The sequence below is a fragment of the Theobroma cacao genome, chromosome 2, assembly GCF_053813885.1.
Source record: "Theobroma cacao isolate CCN51 chromosome 2, ASM5381388v1, whole genome shotgun sequence".
In the NCBI taxonomy this organism is placed as follows: domain Eukaryota; kingdom Viridiplantae; phylum Streptophyta; class Magnoliopsida; order Malvales; family Malvaceae; genus Theobroma; species Theobroma cacao.
Window position 1 is genome coordinate 49,862,465 of NC_142640.1, and position 13,347 is coordinate 49,875,811.

Consider the following 13,347-nt stretch of genomic DNA (forward strand, 5'->3'; position numbering starts at 1 on the left):
AAAATGGTTATGGATGTCTGACTGTAAAAATCTTAGGTGATGAGATGGGCTAAAGCTTCATGGCCATTGAATTCCTATATGTACCCTAGCCACATTAATCTTCACCAAAAAAATAAAGCAAGTTGTAGGAAGTCTTGCTTCCTCCACTACTACTCGTGGGGCTTTGGCTTTCCACTTGATTTTTAGTCTTTCTTATTATCTATACACTACGTAATACCTCAAAATTAAGACGTAGACATTGAAAATTAGTATAATTGAATAACACGAAAATGAATTATCACTAAATGAAATTCGAATCTTTCATCATTTAAGTTGATGCGGACGACTTTATCAATTAAGTCATCGTATCATTTGGACAATGAATTTTGTTTTAATTTCATTAGATTTTAATTTTATAATATTGATAAGAGAAACATGCCTATAAAAGGACACTAATGGGTGACTTAAGAAGCTGTTTTTTCTTTCTCTAACTTTCTACATGCTAGTTTAAAGTCAACGTTTCTTTTTTTTTCATAAGTATTGTGTTGAAATAAATGAAACCTTAAACTAGAATGTTAGGTTAACAACTTGGATTCTTTATCAAAAAATCGTAGAGAAAGACATTACTAGTGGAGTGGAGAAAGTGGGGTGAGTTGTTGATCACTTTGCTGTCACTTTTTCTTCCTCATCCCATCCCCATCAATCCTTCTTCTCCTCTGTTTTCTTATTGGTATCTTGTGCTAATGCTTCTAACTAGCTAGTTGCTCCATAGATCCTATATTCATATCTATATGAAAGAAGAAATCATGTAAAGAAAGGGTATTTTTATTTATAAAAATGGTATTTCAAGCTTGAACTATAGTATGAGAAAATTAAAGATACGTTTTTGTTTTTCGATTTGTTTTATCGGAACGGTGGTTTGGAATTTTTGATCTTTATACGAACCTGATAACAAATGGAAATGGACAAATGGTAAGTGCCCCCATTAAGTAAATTGTACATCAGATTGATGCCAAAGCAATTAGGAAATCAACATTGATATATATTTTTATGCTCATTCCATATATTGGAAGATGCCTTAGAAGTTTCTTATCCTTCATGATAATATTGTGTTCTCACTTGAGGGGCCCGATTGCTTGTAGCTGTAGTGAATTGACAATGAAGGAATCCAAACATATGCAAAATGTACATATATACGCTTAAGGGGCCAAATCATTTATTTTTCCAATAAATGTTGAGTGTATAATCAAATAGATGCTTTTGGTTTCCCCTTGCTTAATATAGAAGAAGCTATAGGGAACTAAGCATAGCAACGCTGTATCTGCTATTTTGGGAAAGATTTTCTTTTTTGTGGTGAAATGAGTGGTTACCATTTGTGGATACAAAGGTTTGGGGCTTCACTAGCTGATTGATAACCTGAAGAAGAATCATAGGGAGCAGACAAGAAGTTTTTATCCTATTCCTATACTAGCTACCTTTTGTTTGTTTATATGTAATTGAATACCTTAAATCTGATATCCATGTCTTGATACTAGGTTGCTAGTGCACCAAAATCAAAAGGTTATGGTCAGCAGAAGATACCCTGGAGATGGAAAGATCATGTCATCCCACTTTGATATTTATGATCTCTTTGTGGTCGTGAGAGCAACATGGTTTTCAACTAGATTTTCGAAAGAAAATTTTTTGAGGTTTGAAGCATCAGAAAGAATTCTACTTCCTTCCATGATTTGCTGAAATGAAAGCTGAGTAAAATTCCTGTTCATTGTTTCCATGTAACTATTGTAGAATATGAACTTTACTGGCATGAGTTTGCTTCAACCCATGGATTAGATGATGATCAAGGTGAAGATATTGAAGCCGTGTCACTGAGAATGACGGTAAGATTTGTCCTTGACCATGTTAAAACTATTCCCGGACAATGCACTTTAGGGTCTAAAGGCAGCTATGTCTCAAAGTTCTTATCTTCCGTTGGCATACCACGCTAGCTGGTTGAACCAAACCAGAATAAATAAAAGTAATCCATTGCATGAGTACCTTCTGGTGTATATGTCATTAAAGGATAATGAAATTCAGAAGTCTCCCCCTTCAGGAGAAGATATGCCTACTACTTTGGTTTATGTTTTTTCCTGTAGAGCCTAGTCCCTTGGCAGGGTTGAGGATGTTGATCTGTAAAGCAGCAAATCTTACCTTAAATTCCTGGTTTTGACAACTTTTTGAATTGCCACTGTTACTGAGTCACCTGATTCAACATAGACATTAGTCTTTGAATATTTGCCCAAGTGTCTTAAAATTTTGAAATAGCTGACAATGAGAGCCTGGTAGATGACTGCATCCAACTGAATGATAACAGGTTTTTCTTCGCTTTACTACAAAATGAGTTTTCCCTTGTCTAAGTGTCGGGAAGATAAGGCCTGGTAAGCAAGAGAATACTTGAACAAAAACCTTCTGTAGCAACCAATTCCTTTTCTAATTTTAGTCTCTCCCTCCCTCACTTTCTTCCGTTTCCCTCTTTGCAGCAGGAAATTACAAGACCAACCCTTGCATCCTTCTAAGGTTGAATAAGTTCATAAAAATTTTAAAAAGAAGCCCTGTTGTCTAAGAACAGCTTGGGCTCGTTTATGATGAGCCTTCGGGAGTTGCTTCCAGGCTAGTTTTGCTCATGGGAAGTCCAAGAATCTCCTACCCCACACCTTGCTTTGGGAAAACCCAAGGGCCTTCATTTGGATTTCATGGGAAAACACGTGTAGGGAAAACGTGGGCTATTATATGTAGAATAGAACTGTTGAAAATCCAACGCAGGATGCTCTTATTATTCTATTACTTCGACGAGCGCGTGTTTCCCCATGTTCCTTCCAGTTTCCAAGAAGATGAAGGAAAGAAAAACAAATACAAACGACAACTATTCCAAACCCAAGTAGTTGCAAGGTTTTCAAATTTTAGATTCTCTTTTCCCCTTCCATCTTGGCACTTTCTGTGATAACTGGCTTTTTCTGCACAAGCCATGAAGCTACGGTATCAATAGGAAAAACCCTGATGTTGATAATCTGTTTTTCCCTGCTAGTTTGAGTCAGTGAATCTCTGCACAGTCACTGACCTTATCCAATTGAGTTACCTTGTTTACCATAGGAACTATGCTGCCTCTTTCCCATGGATCAGCAAAGAACCATTCTGTTGTCGTTCGGGCACCATCACGATCCCACTAATATTACTTAAGTAGTAATAATATTCTCAGAAGGGATGATTATCAAAGAGGGGGGCAATTGCCTCAAGGGAAACAAGAGTGGGATGAAATCTGACCTACACTTTGGAGCTGTTTGTGCACTGACCATCACTTTAGTCAATCAAGCAAGTTTTTTCTTTGGACTTAATGCTTTTGTTATCATTAGAAATGCAACCTGTCAGTAATTCAAGTCCAGCAATTAAAACAGAAACCAAGTTTTCCATATGATAAATTCACCATGAAAACCATCTTTTCTCACCGGTGTAGCTTGGTGAAGCATTTTCTGCTTCCAATCCCCTGTGGTTTCCCCTTTCCATATTGCTTGGCAATGCTTCGCACTGGGTTAAGTCATGTCAACCAAGTGGACGGCTTGGTGTTGGATGTACCATTTCATCAGAAATGATGTGCTTGAATTATTTGAAGGAATATTTCTGCATGATTTTACTTTGTCTCGATCAATCATGCTGTGGGGTCTCGGACAAAGATGTTGTGCCATACTTAGATTTCTAGAAATTGGGCTTCATTGCATGAGGCAATTTCGACATTTACTGTCCTGGTGAAGAAGGCAATCATGTCTACCACTTATAAGCCATGTCCTGCATTATAAACCAGATAGGTGAAGAACTTTGTGAACTCTTAGCTGCAAGATGAACCTAGAATTTGCTCCATTAATGTATTTACAAGCCCTTATTCGTTTTAGAGAATAAAAAAGAACAATAAATGCAATAAGTTTGTAGTTCTACATATCAGTTTCTTCAGCTCTTTAACCAGCAAGGCTTCTTACTTCCTCAACCTTCGTAAATGTGGTAGCTTGTGGGATATCTGGTCTTCATTGTGATTGTGACGTGTAATCTTGACGAGAATATCAAGAATTTGAGTAAGCGGGATTATGATATCTCATCCAATATGAGATCTGAAAGTGATAGTAATAACTCCGGTCCAAGCATTAGTGGCTTACCAATTTTTAAAGATAACGTAATTTAGATTCGAAAATTTGCTGATCGAAAAATTACAATAAGATAAGCATCAACAGGGCTCGAAATAGTTGTGGAGATGGAAATAGCTACATGAATTACTACTGAACTCAACCAAAACAAGAAGTCCAGCTCCAAGGCTACAAACAGTGATTTAGTGGAAGGTCTTAATCAAGTAAATATGTATGACTGTGTGTGCTTGTCTCTGTAGCTTCTTTTTCCTTTTTTTTTTGTTTCACTCCTTTACTTTACTGATGCAATTTACTGATTGATATGTTGGGAACAACATTCAACTGTGATTTGAACATGTGATGTTTCATGCTTGTTATTCTCTCGTCATAAAAGACTATAATCAATCACCCCAGATGATATGGGGAGAAGATAAATTTGATCTGTGACATATTGCTAACATCATTTTCAGGTTTGTAATACTGTGCTTGACATAATATTTCAGCTGAAAAATTTTCCATTATTCTTTAGTTGGATGGCGACTAGTTCCTTTTGTTTCTCTTTTCTAGATTCCAGAGGCCACATTCTTCTCATCTTCTTCCGTGCTTTAGGATTTATGAGATCTCTTCTGATGGGTCCCTTGAAAGAATAATAATTGATGAGAGCACCTTTGTTTGTGTGACTTTTGATTCACTGGACCTTCTGCTACTGACCTAAAAATACCAGGGGGCCGGTTGGCATCATCCCAGAATCTCCTTTACTTGCTATGGAATATATTAAAGCAAGAAAGGAGGTTCAAGTACAGCAGCTGGTTAAAGAGAAAGGTACTTCAATAACTCTTCTTTCTTTCCTTGTTTTTCAAACATTCGGGCCACATATCATAAAAACCTGTCTGATAAATTTTTATTCCTTTCTTTTGAATATGAACTATGAGCTTGCCACTGAGGAATTATAGTTCCAGAGGGAAGAAGCTGATGCTTGCTTAGGAAGAACCCTTCTTTGGTGTGAAGATGGACCCCACCACTTGTTGGTCCACCATGTTGATTTCATTGTTAAATTTCTTTTGTTGAGCAGAAGGATGACGGTAACAATCTGATCAGTGGACGTTCCACTCTATGCTTACTGATTTGTATCCAACTAACTGCATATTAAAATTGTAGTGAGTCAACTGCTTGGGATCTTTTCATTGGTAAAGTCGTGTATTCAAGCAAATCCTGGAGAAAACGTTGGACATATCCTCTTACTTCTTTAATTAATTGAAGCAGCCTTATTGCTTTTCTAGTTGCCTGATTAAAATAACACTTGGCATCTAATCTTCCTTAACCTTTGAATCCTGGAAAATGGTTAATCAATTTAGCAGACCAACTGAATGTATGGCACTCAGATGGCAATACTTTGGAGGTTCAATCATTGGGTTTTGATTCCCAGTAATTTTAACTCATGACCGCAGCCCAAGAAATCTGAAAGATTAATCTGATTCAATTGACTTTTATGATTTGTTGTTGGCCATTGTGGCTTCCCTTTATCTTTGCATGGAATTTCTTTCCTTCAGGTCTGCTTGGATATGGATCAAAGATTTAAAGCTAACATTCTCTTTGGGAATATGTTTCTTTATAGGACTTTTAGCAGAATGAGTCCTGTTGATTGCTTTCATACTAAGAGAAAGTGTGCGTCAATAAACTAGGTGGAGCTTTTTGTCATTTCATTGTGTTTGCATTTGCAGAGATAAGAAAAGGGGAGGGTTTGATTCATTGTCTATCATGTGACATGTGCCATGCGATGCTAGCTCTATTCCTTTGTACAACCACTCCAGGATACCCTGATTCAAGTTTAGCCATTGTGTTAATGATCATGGAAAGCTTGTCTAAAATTTCAGGTTTATTTTTTAGCTTACCTCAACGTGAGGGTAAACTTCAGGTCTGCTGAAGTTGCAACTTGTGCAGTCACTTGGAATAAGCCTTTTCCCACTTTTTGTTTGAGCTTATAACATAATCGGGAAAGCAAGCAAAAACCTGATGCAAAAATTTTTGGACAGGTTTCAAAACCATGGGGGGGTGTAATCAAGCTGATTATGTTGATCCTTCTTTGCTCGGATCTGTCAACGCCCTGCCAACCTTTTTGATTCCGATTGGATCTTGGCTTTGATGATCAAGGGCTTCAAGGGATCTTGAAGTCTCTTCTCTGTTTTTGATCATTTTTGTTTTGTGGTCTTAGGGTATTGCTGTAGGTGTTTGAGGTTGATTTTTAGGAATTATGGCTTTGTTGTATAGCCTCCTTGTTTCCTGCTGTTGTTGTTGATTTTAGGCAGGATCGAGTTTATTTTGTGAGGTTACTGATTGATGAGGGCATACTGTTGGTTTATGTAAGCAGTGGTGAATCTTTTTGTTCAGGCTTTCTTGCCAAGCCGGGTTTCATTTCATACCAATGAGAGTCTCTGGCAGCACCAGTTCGAGACTATCAATGGTATACCGGTTAATGGCTAATAACTCCACTTTTCAGAAAAAAAAAAAAAAAAAACACACACAGAACACAGAAAACTGCTGTGTCCCAAAAGATTATGTCAAGAAGTTATCATGTCTGTGTGCCTGGCCTACACCTGATCTGATAATGTTGAAGTTTACTTCAGATGCCACTTGGATGGTATTGATAGATCTCTTGATGAGGTAAAAACTCAAGTTGCAAATAGAGTCAAGCTGTCTGCCTTAATGACAGTCTGTATAAAAAGACCAGGGACCTAAGATTCTCCTGTAATGGGATAACCTTACAGAATAGTGTCTCCTTTTGGTTCAATTTCCAGGGAAAGAATTTATAGTATGGGGTTGTTTTCACACCCTAGTTGTGTTTCTGTTATCTACAAGATGGCCTGATTTGATTCACTTTTTCTAGAGTACTTTCTTTATAAGCAAAAAAGGGTCAGCTGGGTCCAAAAATCTAATATTAGATTCTTTGATTCCTTCATCTATACAAAGAACAAAAAGAATCTGCCAGTCACACCACACCCTCCTCAAAAAAGAAAATTTAAAAATAAAGGAAAGAAAAGAAAAATTAAAAGAAAGAGCCATTTGGTTTTCCCTTTCAGTCACCAAAAGGAAATAAGTATCCATTCTAGCCTCCCCTGTCAATTTAGTTTTTCTTACTCTCTCATAGTGTTAGGAAAGTTGCATCCATTATTTATCATGGTGGGGCTACCTAACTCAGCAAGGGAATCAAAGAGGGAGAGAGAGAGAGAGAGAGAGATATGTGTTGTGTGTGAACTGTGAAGGGAGAGGGGGAATGGGAAAACAGCAAGATAAAAACAAACCATGCACTTTTCCTCTTTTCTCTCCTTTTGAGACTCAAAATTGAACTGTGTTGCTTTCTCTGTTTTTGCTGCATCAGAGATTCTCTCCAACCCCCTCTTTCAAGTCAAAGAAGAAAGGAGAAATTTAAAAAAAAAAAGAAAAAAAGAAAAGAAAAAGTTAGTATGAAATGGGAGAAGAGAGAAAGGAGGAGCCACAGCTCATGGCATATATTCCCTCCCCGATACAACCCCACCTATGTTTCCATATATGGAGTGAGATCATAGGACAGCCCAACAACTCCCAAATTATAAAGAGAACTACAGCTGCCTCATAGCTCAAAAAAAAAAAAAAAAAGAGGGGATCAAAACCCACATGAGTTTCACTTCTTTGCCTGTCTCTCTTACACAACACAGAAAAACATGGGTCTGCAAAATTTGCAAAATCAAAACATGAGTTTGGTTCTGTCAACTGATGCAAAGCCTAGGCTGAAGTGGACTCCTGAACTTCATCAAAGATTTGTTGAAGCTGTCAATCAACTTGGAGGGGCAGACAGTTAAGTAATACATTTAGATAAAACATAATCATGATCATTTTCATCTTAATCATATTGTTACTAGTATATGTTTAACATTTTCTCATGTTTCTTTGTGTTTTATTTGTTGACAGAAGCAACACCCAAGAGTCTGATGAGGGTCATGGGAATTGCTGGACTCACTTTGTATCATCTTAAAAGCCATTTACAGGCAATTACTCTTCACTATGTAATTGTATCAACTTTCTCTACTCTAACCAAATAGAAAAAAAAAAAAAAAAAAAAGCTTTAACTGTATTTTACTCTAGCAGAAGTACAGGCTGGGGAAAAGCCAACAAACAGAAATCTGCCTTAGCAATAAACAAGATGGTGAGATTAAGAAGTCATTGCTTGTTGCATTTAAATTCTTATGTTGGGTTTTAACCACAATATAATCTTTTTCTCTCTTTCCTTTTCATTCTCGTGATACAGATTACAGAGAGATACAGAGCAGTAATGGGGATTTCCATAGTGATATAAGTGATGAAACTCACAAGCAGATGAATGAGTAATAGTTACACATGAATCCTATATCTTTTTTCTTTTATTTAATATTTGGGTGAAAATGCTAATAAAACAGATTGTATTGACTGTCTAATTATTGTGAAGCTTGCAGATTGCTCAGGCTCTCCAAATGCAGATGGAGGTACAGAGAAAACTTCATGAACAGATTGAGGTATGGCCTATTAAAAGGATCCTAATTTTAAAGCTTTTTTTGTGTTGGTGCATCAATGCATATCAATCAGGCTATTTCTCCATTTTCAGGTCCAGAGACATTTACAGCTAAGAATTGAAGCTCAAGGAAAGTACTTACAATCAGTATTAAAAAAAGCACAAGAAACACTGGCTGGGTATAGCTCCTCTTCTGTTGGTGTGGAACTTGCTAAGGCTGAGCTCTCTCAACTAGTCTCAATGGTTAACACCGGCTGCACAAGTTCTTCATTCTCAGAATTGACAGAAGGAGGAGGTTCAAGCTTAAAAATAGAAAGAAAGCCAATGAGAGGTACTATATGTTCCATGGAGAGCTCATTGACATCTTCTGAGAGCTCTGGCCGAAAGGATGAGGAGCCACCAAAAAATGAGAACATTAGCACTCCGAAGTCTAATGCTTCTGTTGAACTTTCCTTAATGGACATTCACCCAGAAAAGAAGCCGTTGATAGGTGGTTCAAGCAATCAAGCTAAAGGAAAGAAAAGAAGTGGGAGTAACATTTCTGATGGTACATGTGTTGAGCAACCACTAGCTAAAAGATTAGAACTTCCTGAGGAGGAAACTGGTCATTGGTTAAGAAAGTCTGGATTGTTGGGATCATTTGATCTCAACAGCCAATGCCAGAGTGACATTGAATTGGGTCCAAAAGCAATAGACTTGAACTGCAGGGAATAGATCAGCTAAATGGGCATGGTTGGGAACCTTTATCCTTGGTGGCTGTCAGTAATCTAGTCTAAGCTGCAAACTTGATTGTTTAGAACCAATCTTTTGTTCATAAACTATGTATATTGTTATATGTATCGAACTCCAAGAACTTTTGAAAGAAATATTGATATCAAAAGAAGGTATAATGTATATTTTGCAGATACAACTCTTCCTTTATCCTCTCTCTCTCTCTCTAACTTTTGAAACTGACTGATGCTAATAGCAAAGGTCCCTACTAAAATTAGTTGAAGTTGGCTCGAAGACTCAAATTTCTGGTGATCAAGTCAATCAACAGTGTCTTCCAGGGAATATGGCTACTAGTCATCATCAAGTTACCATGAATCATGTAATTTCTTTGAAGCGTTCATTATATTTGTTGACAGATAGGCAGGCAAGGGTACTTTAAGCCCTTCTTTTTTTTTTTTTTTCCATTTAATGTTTCGTATTGAAAGAGACAAAGCAAATGGCTAAACAAAACTTGAAGGAGCAGAAATCATCATAGCCGCAAAATCATTTTGCAAGTTTCCAACAAAACAAGAGCAAATCATTAGGCAAACCATGCTTATAGTGCTAACCAACTTCCACTCAATTTATACCGTTAGGCCCGAGACTCAAATGATTATGGAGCCCGGACAGGTTTAATATAAATTATCCACCAATCCTTCTTAAGCCAGAGCTAAGAAATGGAAGCATCAAAAACTTGGTTACAAAGAACTATTGGAAGCCACAGGCTTCTCAAAGCCTTTATCTTTCTGCTTATTGACATGTCTTTGTGTTATCCCTCAGAGCCTCAAGGTATGCCACTGCCCGAAGGGGTGTTTCTTATACTATCAGCATTTCCATTTTTGGAAGCCTTAAAGGCTTAAACATTGATAATGTTATTAACTTTCTTCATTGTAGGAGAACTTCCTTACATGACCTCAGATGTGAAAGAAGTCGCAGGTAAATCCTTTGATTACATTGTTGTAGGTGGAGGCACTGCTGGCTGCCCTCTGGCAGCAACCCTGTCCGAGAAATTCTCAGTGCTGTTGGTAGAACGAGGCGGATCACCATATGACAATCCCTTGGTGTTGGATAAGAGGTTTTATGGTTTCTCATTGATTCAGACAGATGAATTTTCATCAGTTGCACAAGACTTCATATCCACTGACGGTGTTAGGAACTGCAGAGGAAGAGTCCTTGGGGGATCTTCAGCTATAAATGGCGGGTTTTACAGTCGAGCTAGCAAGGATTTTGTCAACAGTGCCGGCTGGGATGAGGAGTTAGTTGAGGATGCTTATGCATGGGTGGAATCTAGAATAGTCTCCACACCTGAGTTGACACCATGGCAGACTGTTGTTGAATTTGCCCTTCTTGAAGCTGGAATTCTACCTTACAATGGATTTAGCTTACAGCACATTGAGGGAACAAAGATTGGTGGAAGTATATTCGATATATGGGGCACAAGACACACCTCAGCTGACCTTCTAAAGGCAGCAAATCCCAAAAACATAGTAGTTCTTTTGAATGCAACAGTGAAAAGCATCATCTTCCATGGCAATGGTAGGGGAAAATTAGATGGGTAACAGCTCTTTCAACATAGATATAGGGCTCTCACTACCTTCAACTATTGCATATATCTGACTCTTTTAAATATATGCAGGCAATGCAACTGAGACAGCAGTCCATGGCATAAGGTTCATAAAGAGTGATGGCAGCACAGATCAAACATATGAAGCCTATCTCAATCAACCAAAGAATTCTACTTCATCCGGCGATGTGATTTTGTCAGCTGGGGCATTAGGTAGCCCCCAAATCCTATTATTAAGTGGTATTGGACCCCATAAACACCTCAAGACCCTCAACATCCTACATGTTCTAAGCTTGAAAGGAGTTGGAAAAGGAATGAAAGATAATCCTTGCATTGCTGTTTTGGTAGACACAGATCCGCAAAGTCGGCAACCAGAGCCCCCTCAAGTTACAGGGATTGCAAAAGACTTCAAATACATAGTTGAAGGAGGAATTATACCTATTAGCTTCAACGCAACAAGAATGCCAATAGCTGCCAAGATTGCTTTTCCAGTATCAGAAGGGAAGCTTACACTAAATAGCACTGACCCTAGGCAAAACCCTTCAGTGAAATTCAACTATCTTGCAGAAGAAAAGGACTTGGAGGACTGTGCAAACATGGTAAGTTTGCTTGAACGAGTAGCAAAGTCTCAATCAGTTGCCTTTTACCTTGGTGTTAAACATCAAAATAACTTGATGGCTAGCACCGATGAGCAAAGAAAATTCTGCAAAGAGAATGTGAAGACCTACTTCCACTACCATGGGGGTTGCACAGTTGGATCGGTTGTGGACGATGACTATAAGGTTTATGGAGTTAAGGGATTGAGAGTTGTTGATGGCTCAACTTTCCTGGAATCACCAGGCACAAATCCAATGGCGACCCTCTTAATGCTAGGAAGATATCAGGGGATTAAAATCCTGAGAGAAAGGGAAAATTTTTCTTCTTCATTCAGTACTCAACAAAGCCCTTAACAATTCTATATTTGTAATACTGACAACAAATGCATGCTTAACTAAATAAAATTAATTATCATGCTTACTTCTTTTATTACACAGTCACCTTGAATCACATTTTTTCCCTGGATAATTCTTAGATGCAATAAACTAGAATCTATGTGAGAACAGGTTGCATGGGATTGTACTCATAAAAATATAAGTTATTTGTACTCATCAGCAGATCTTAGGAAAAGACAAGTGTCTCTATGTACATGATTTTCCCACAAAGATGAAAAAAATAAGAGAAAACTGAAATGAATGGCAACACAAAAAAATAAAAAAAATCTTACACAATTCTTCTAACCCTCCATTTCATGATCATCAGGCCTAGGACTTAAAGAGGAGACATCATTAGAATCAGTTGGAGGAACTTGATTAGAATCTCCACTTCTCCTATCACTATTAAAAGAAAAACTAACCCAAACCTCCCTCTCAGATCTTCTCCTTTCCTCATCTCTCTTGTTGCCCATCTCTTCTTCATCAACAGGCATATTGTACCTGCAAATAGGGCAAGACCCATGAATCCGAAGCCACTTTTCTATACACTCTCCATGAAACTTGTGCTTACAAGGCATCTCCTTTGCCACCTCACCAGGCCTCCACTCTTCCAAGCAAACCACACACTCTCCATCTTCACTTTCACCAATTTCCACACTTGGCATGGCCTCTATGGATGTCTTTGAAGCAGGTGGCTGGCCATCCTTGTTTGCCCAGCTTCGTAGCAAAGCTTCCAAATTTGAAGCTCCTTCAATCACCACCATGCCTTGAGTGAATGGATTTATAAGGATTATTCTTTCACGTTGGGAAGTTGTTTCCTGGGGTGATTCTTGATCTGGGTCTTCAGGGTTTTCTCTTGAAACACTGTTATTAGAGTTGTTGCTGGAGAATCCCAAGATAAAAGGTAGAAAAAAATAGAGGTCCCTGTGCCTCAACAACCTTTCAAACAAAGAAGAAATTTCAGGTGCTTCAGTTTCAGAAGCCATGGAAACTTTAGAGTTTCAGGACAAAAGGAGTAGCTTTGGAGGAAGTAAAGGCCTTGAAGAAAGCAAAAAAAAAAAAACCCTTTCAAGTCCTGCAATAAATCAATGAATGAAAAAGAAGAGAATGGTCTGGGAGATATAATAAGGATGTTGGTGGAAGTGGCGTTGGGAGCCCACAGAATTGAGATTGGTGAAGGTTGTAGAAGGATCTGGAATGTTGATTATGCAAATAATCTCAATATTTCTCTTACATGACATGTTGAGTGAATTATCTGTTGATGACTCTGATGATATTAATTGTTTTTTTTTAATGATGTTTATCCCTTCACACCTACTAAAGAAGAGTCATTTTCAGTTCAGAGAAGATATTTTTATAGGTGGGAGCACATTTTGATGCAACTGATGTGCTGATACCAAACTATGTCTTTGTGCC

At 37.9% G+C, this 13,347-nt stretch overlaps 3 protein-coding genes across 3 annotated transcripts; 2 read left to right on the forward strand and 1 right to left on the reverse strand.

The window, feature by feature from the left end:
- The first annotated feature begins 7,716 nt into the window (after positions 1 to 7,716).
- On the forward strand, positions 7,717 to 9,548 carry LOC18610385 (myb family transcription factor PHL8-like). Its single transcript, XM_018116427.2, has 6 exons — positions 7,717 to 7,955; positions 8,070 to 8,146; positions 8,247 to 8,304; positions 8,407 to 8,482; positions 8,584 to 8,650; positions 8,740 to 9,548. Exons 1-6 carry the CDS (start codon positions 7,823 to 7,825, stop codon positions 9,358 to 9,360), a joined length of 1,032 nt encoding a protein of 343 aa, XP_017971916.1. The 5' UTR covers positions 7,717 to 7,822; the 3' UTR covers positions 9,361 to 9,548.
- Positions 9,549 to 10,059: 511 nt separating this feature from the next.
- Positions 10,060 to 11,977, forward strand: LOC18610386 (Glucose-methanol-choline (GMC) oxidoreductase family protein). The gene is made up of 3 exons (XM_007046008.3): positions 10,060 to 10,185; positions 10,291 to 10,932; positions 11,033 to 11,977. Exons 1-3 carry the CDS (start codon positions 10,074 to 10,076, stop codon positions 11,908 to 11,910), a joined length of 1,632 nt encoding a protein of 543 aa, XP_007046070.3. The 5' UTR covers positions 10,060 to 10,073; the 3' UTR covers positions 11,911 to 11,977.
- A 97-nt stretch (positions 11,978 to 12,074) lies between these two features.
- Positions 12,075 to 13,155, reverse strand: LOC18610387 (E3 ubiquitin-protein ligase MPSR1). Its single transcript, XM_018115479.2, has one exon. It carries the CDS (start codon positions 12,915 to 12,917, stop codon positions 12,234 to 12,236), a length of 684 nt encoding a protein of 227 aa, XP_017970968.1. The 5' UTR covers positions 12,918 to 13,155; the 3' UTR covers positions 12,075 to 12,233.
- Positions 13,156 to 13,347: the final 192 nt, after the last annotated feature.

Excerpts from the sequence above, each read along its gene's own strand:
- LOC18610385 (XM_018116427.2), top strand. The coding sequence starts at position 7,823 with ATGGGTCTGCAAAATTTGCAAAATCAAAACATGAGTTTGGTTCTGTCA. Across the intron at positions 8,483-8,583 it reads ACTCACAAGCAGATGAATGA|CTTGCAGATTGCTCAGGCTC; the intron begins GTAATAGTTACA and ends ATTATTGTGAAG. Across the intron at positions 8,651-8,739 it reads AACTTCATGAACAGATTGAG|GTCCAGAGACATTTACAGCT; the intron begins GTATGGCCTATT and ends CTCCATTTTCAG.
- LOC18610386 (XM_007046008.3), top strand. The coding sequence starts at position 10,074 with ATGGAAGCATCAAAAACTTGGTTACAAAGAACTATTGGAAGCCACAGG. Across the intron at positions 10,186-10,290 it reads TTATCCCTCAGAGCCTCAAG|GAGAACTTCCTTACATGACC; the intron begins GTATGCCACTGC and ends TCTTCATTGTAG. Across the intron at positions 10,933-11,032 it reads CATCATCTTCCATGGCAATG|GCAATGCAACTGAGACAGCA; the intron begins GTAGGGGAAAAT and ends AAATATATGCAG.
- LOC18610387 (XM_018115479.2), bottom strand. The coding sequence starts at position 12,917 with ATGGCTTCTGAAACTGAAGCACCTGAAATTTCTTCTTTGTTTGAAAGG.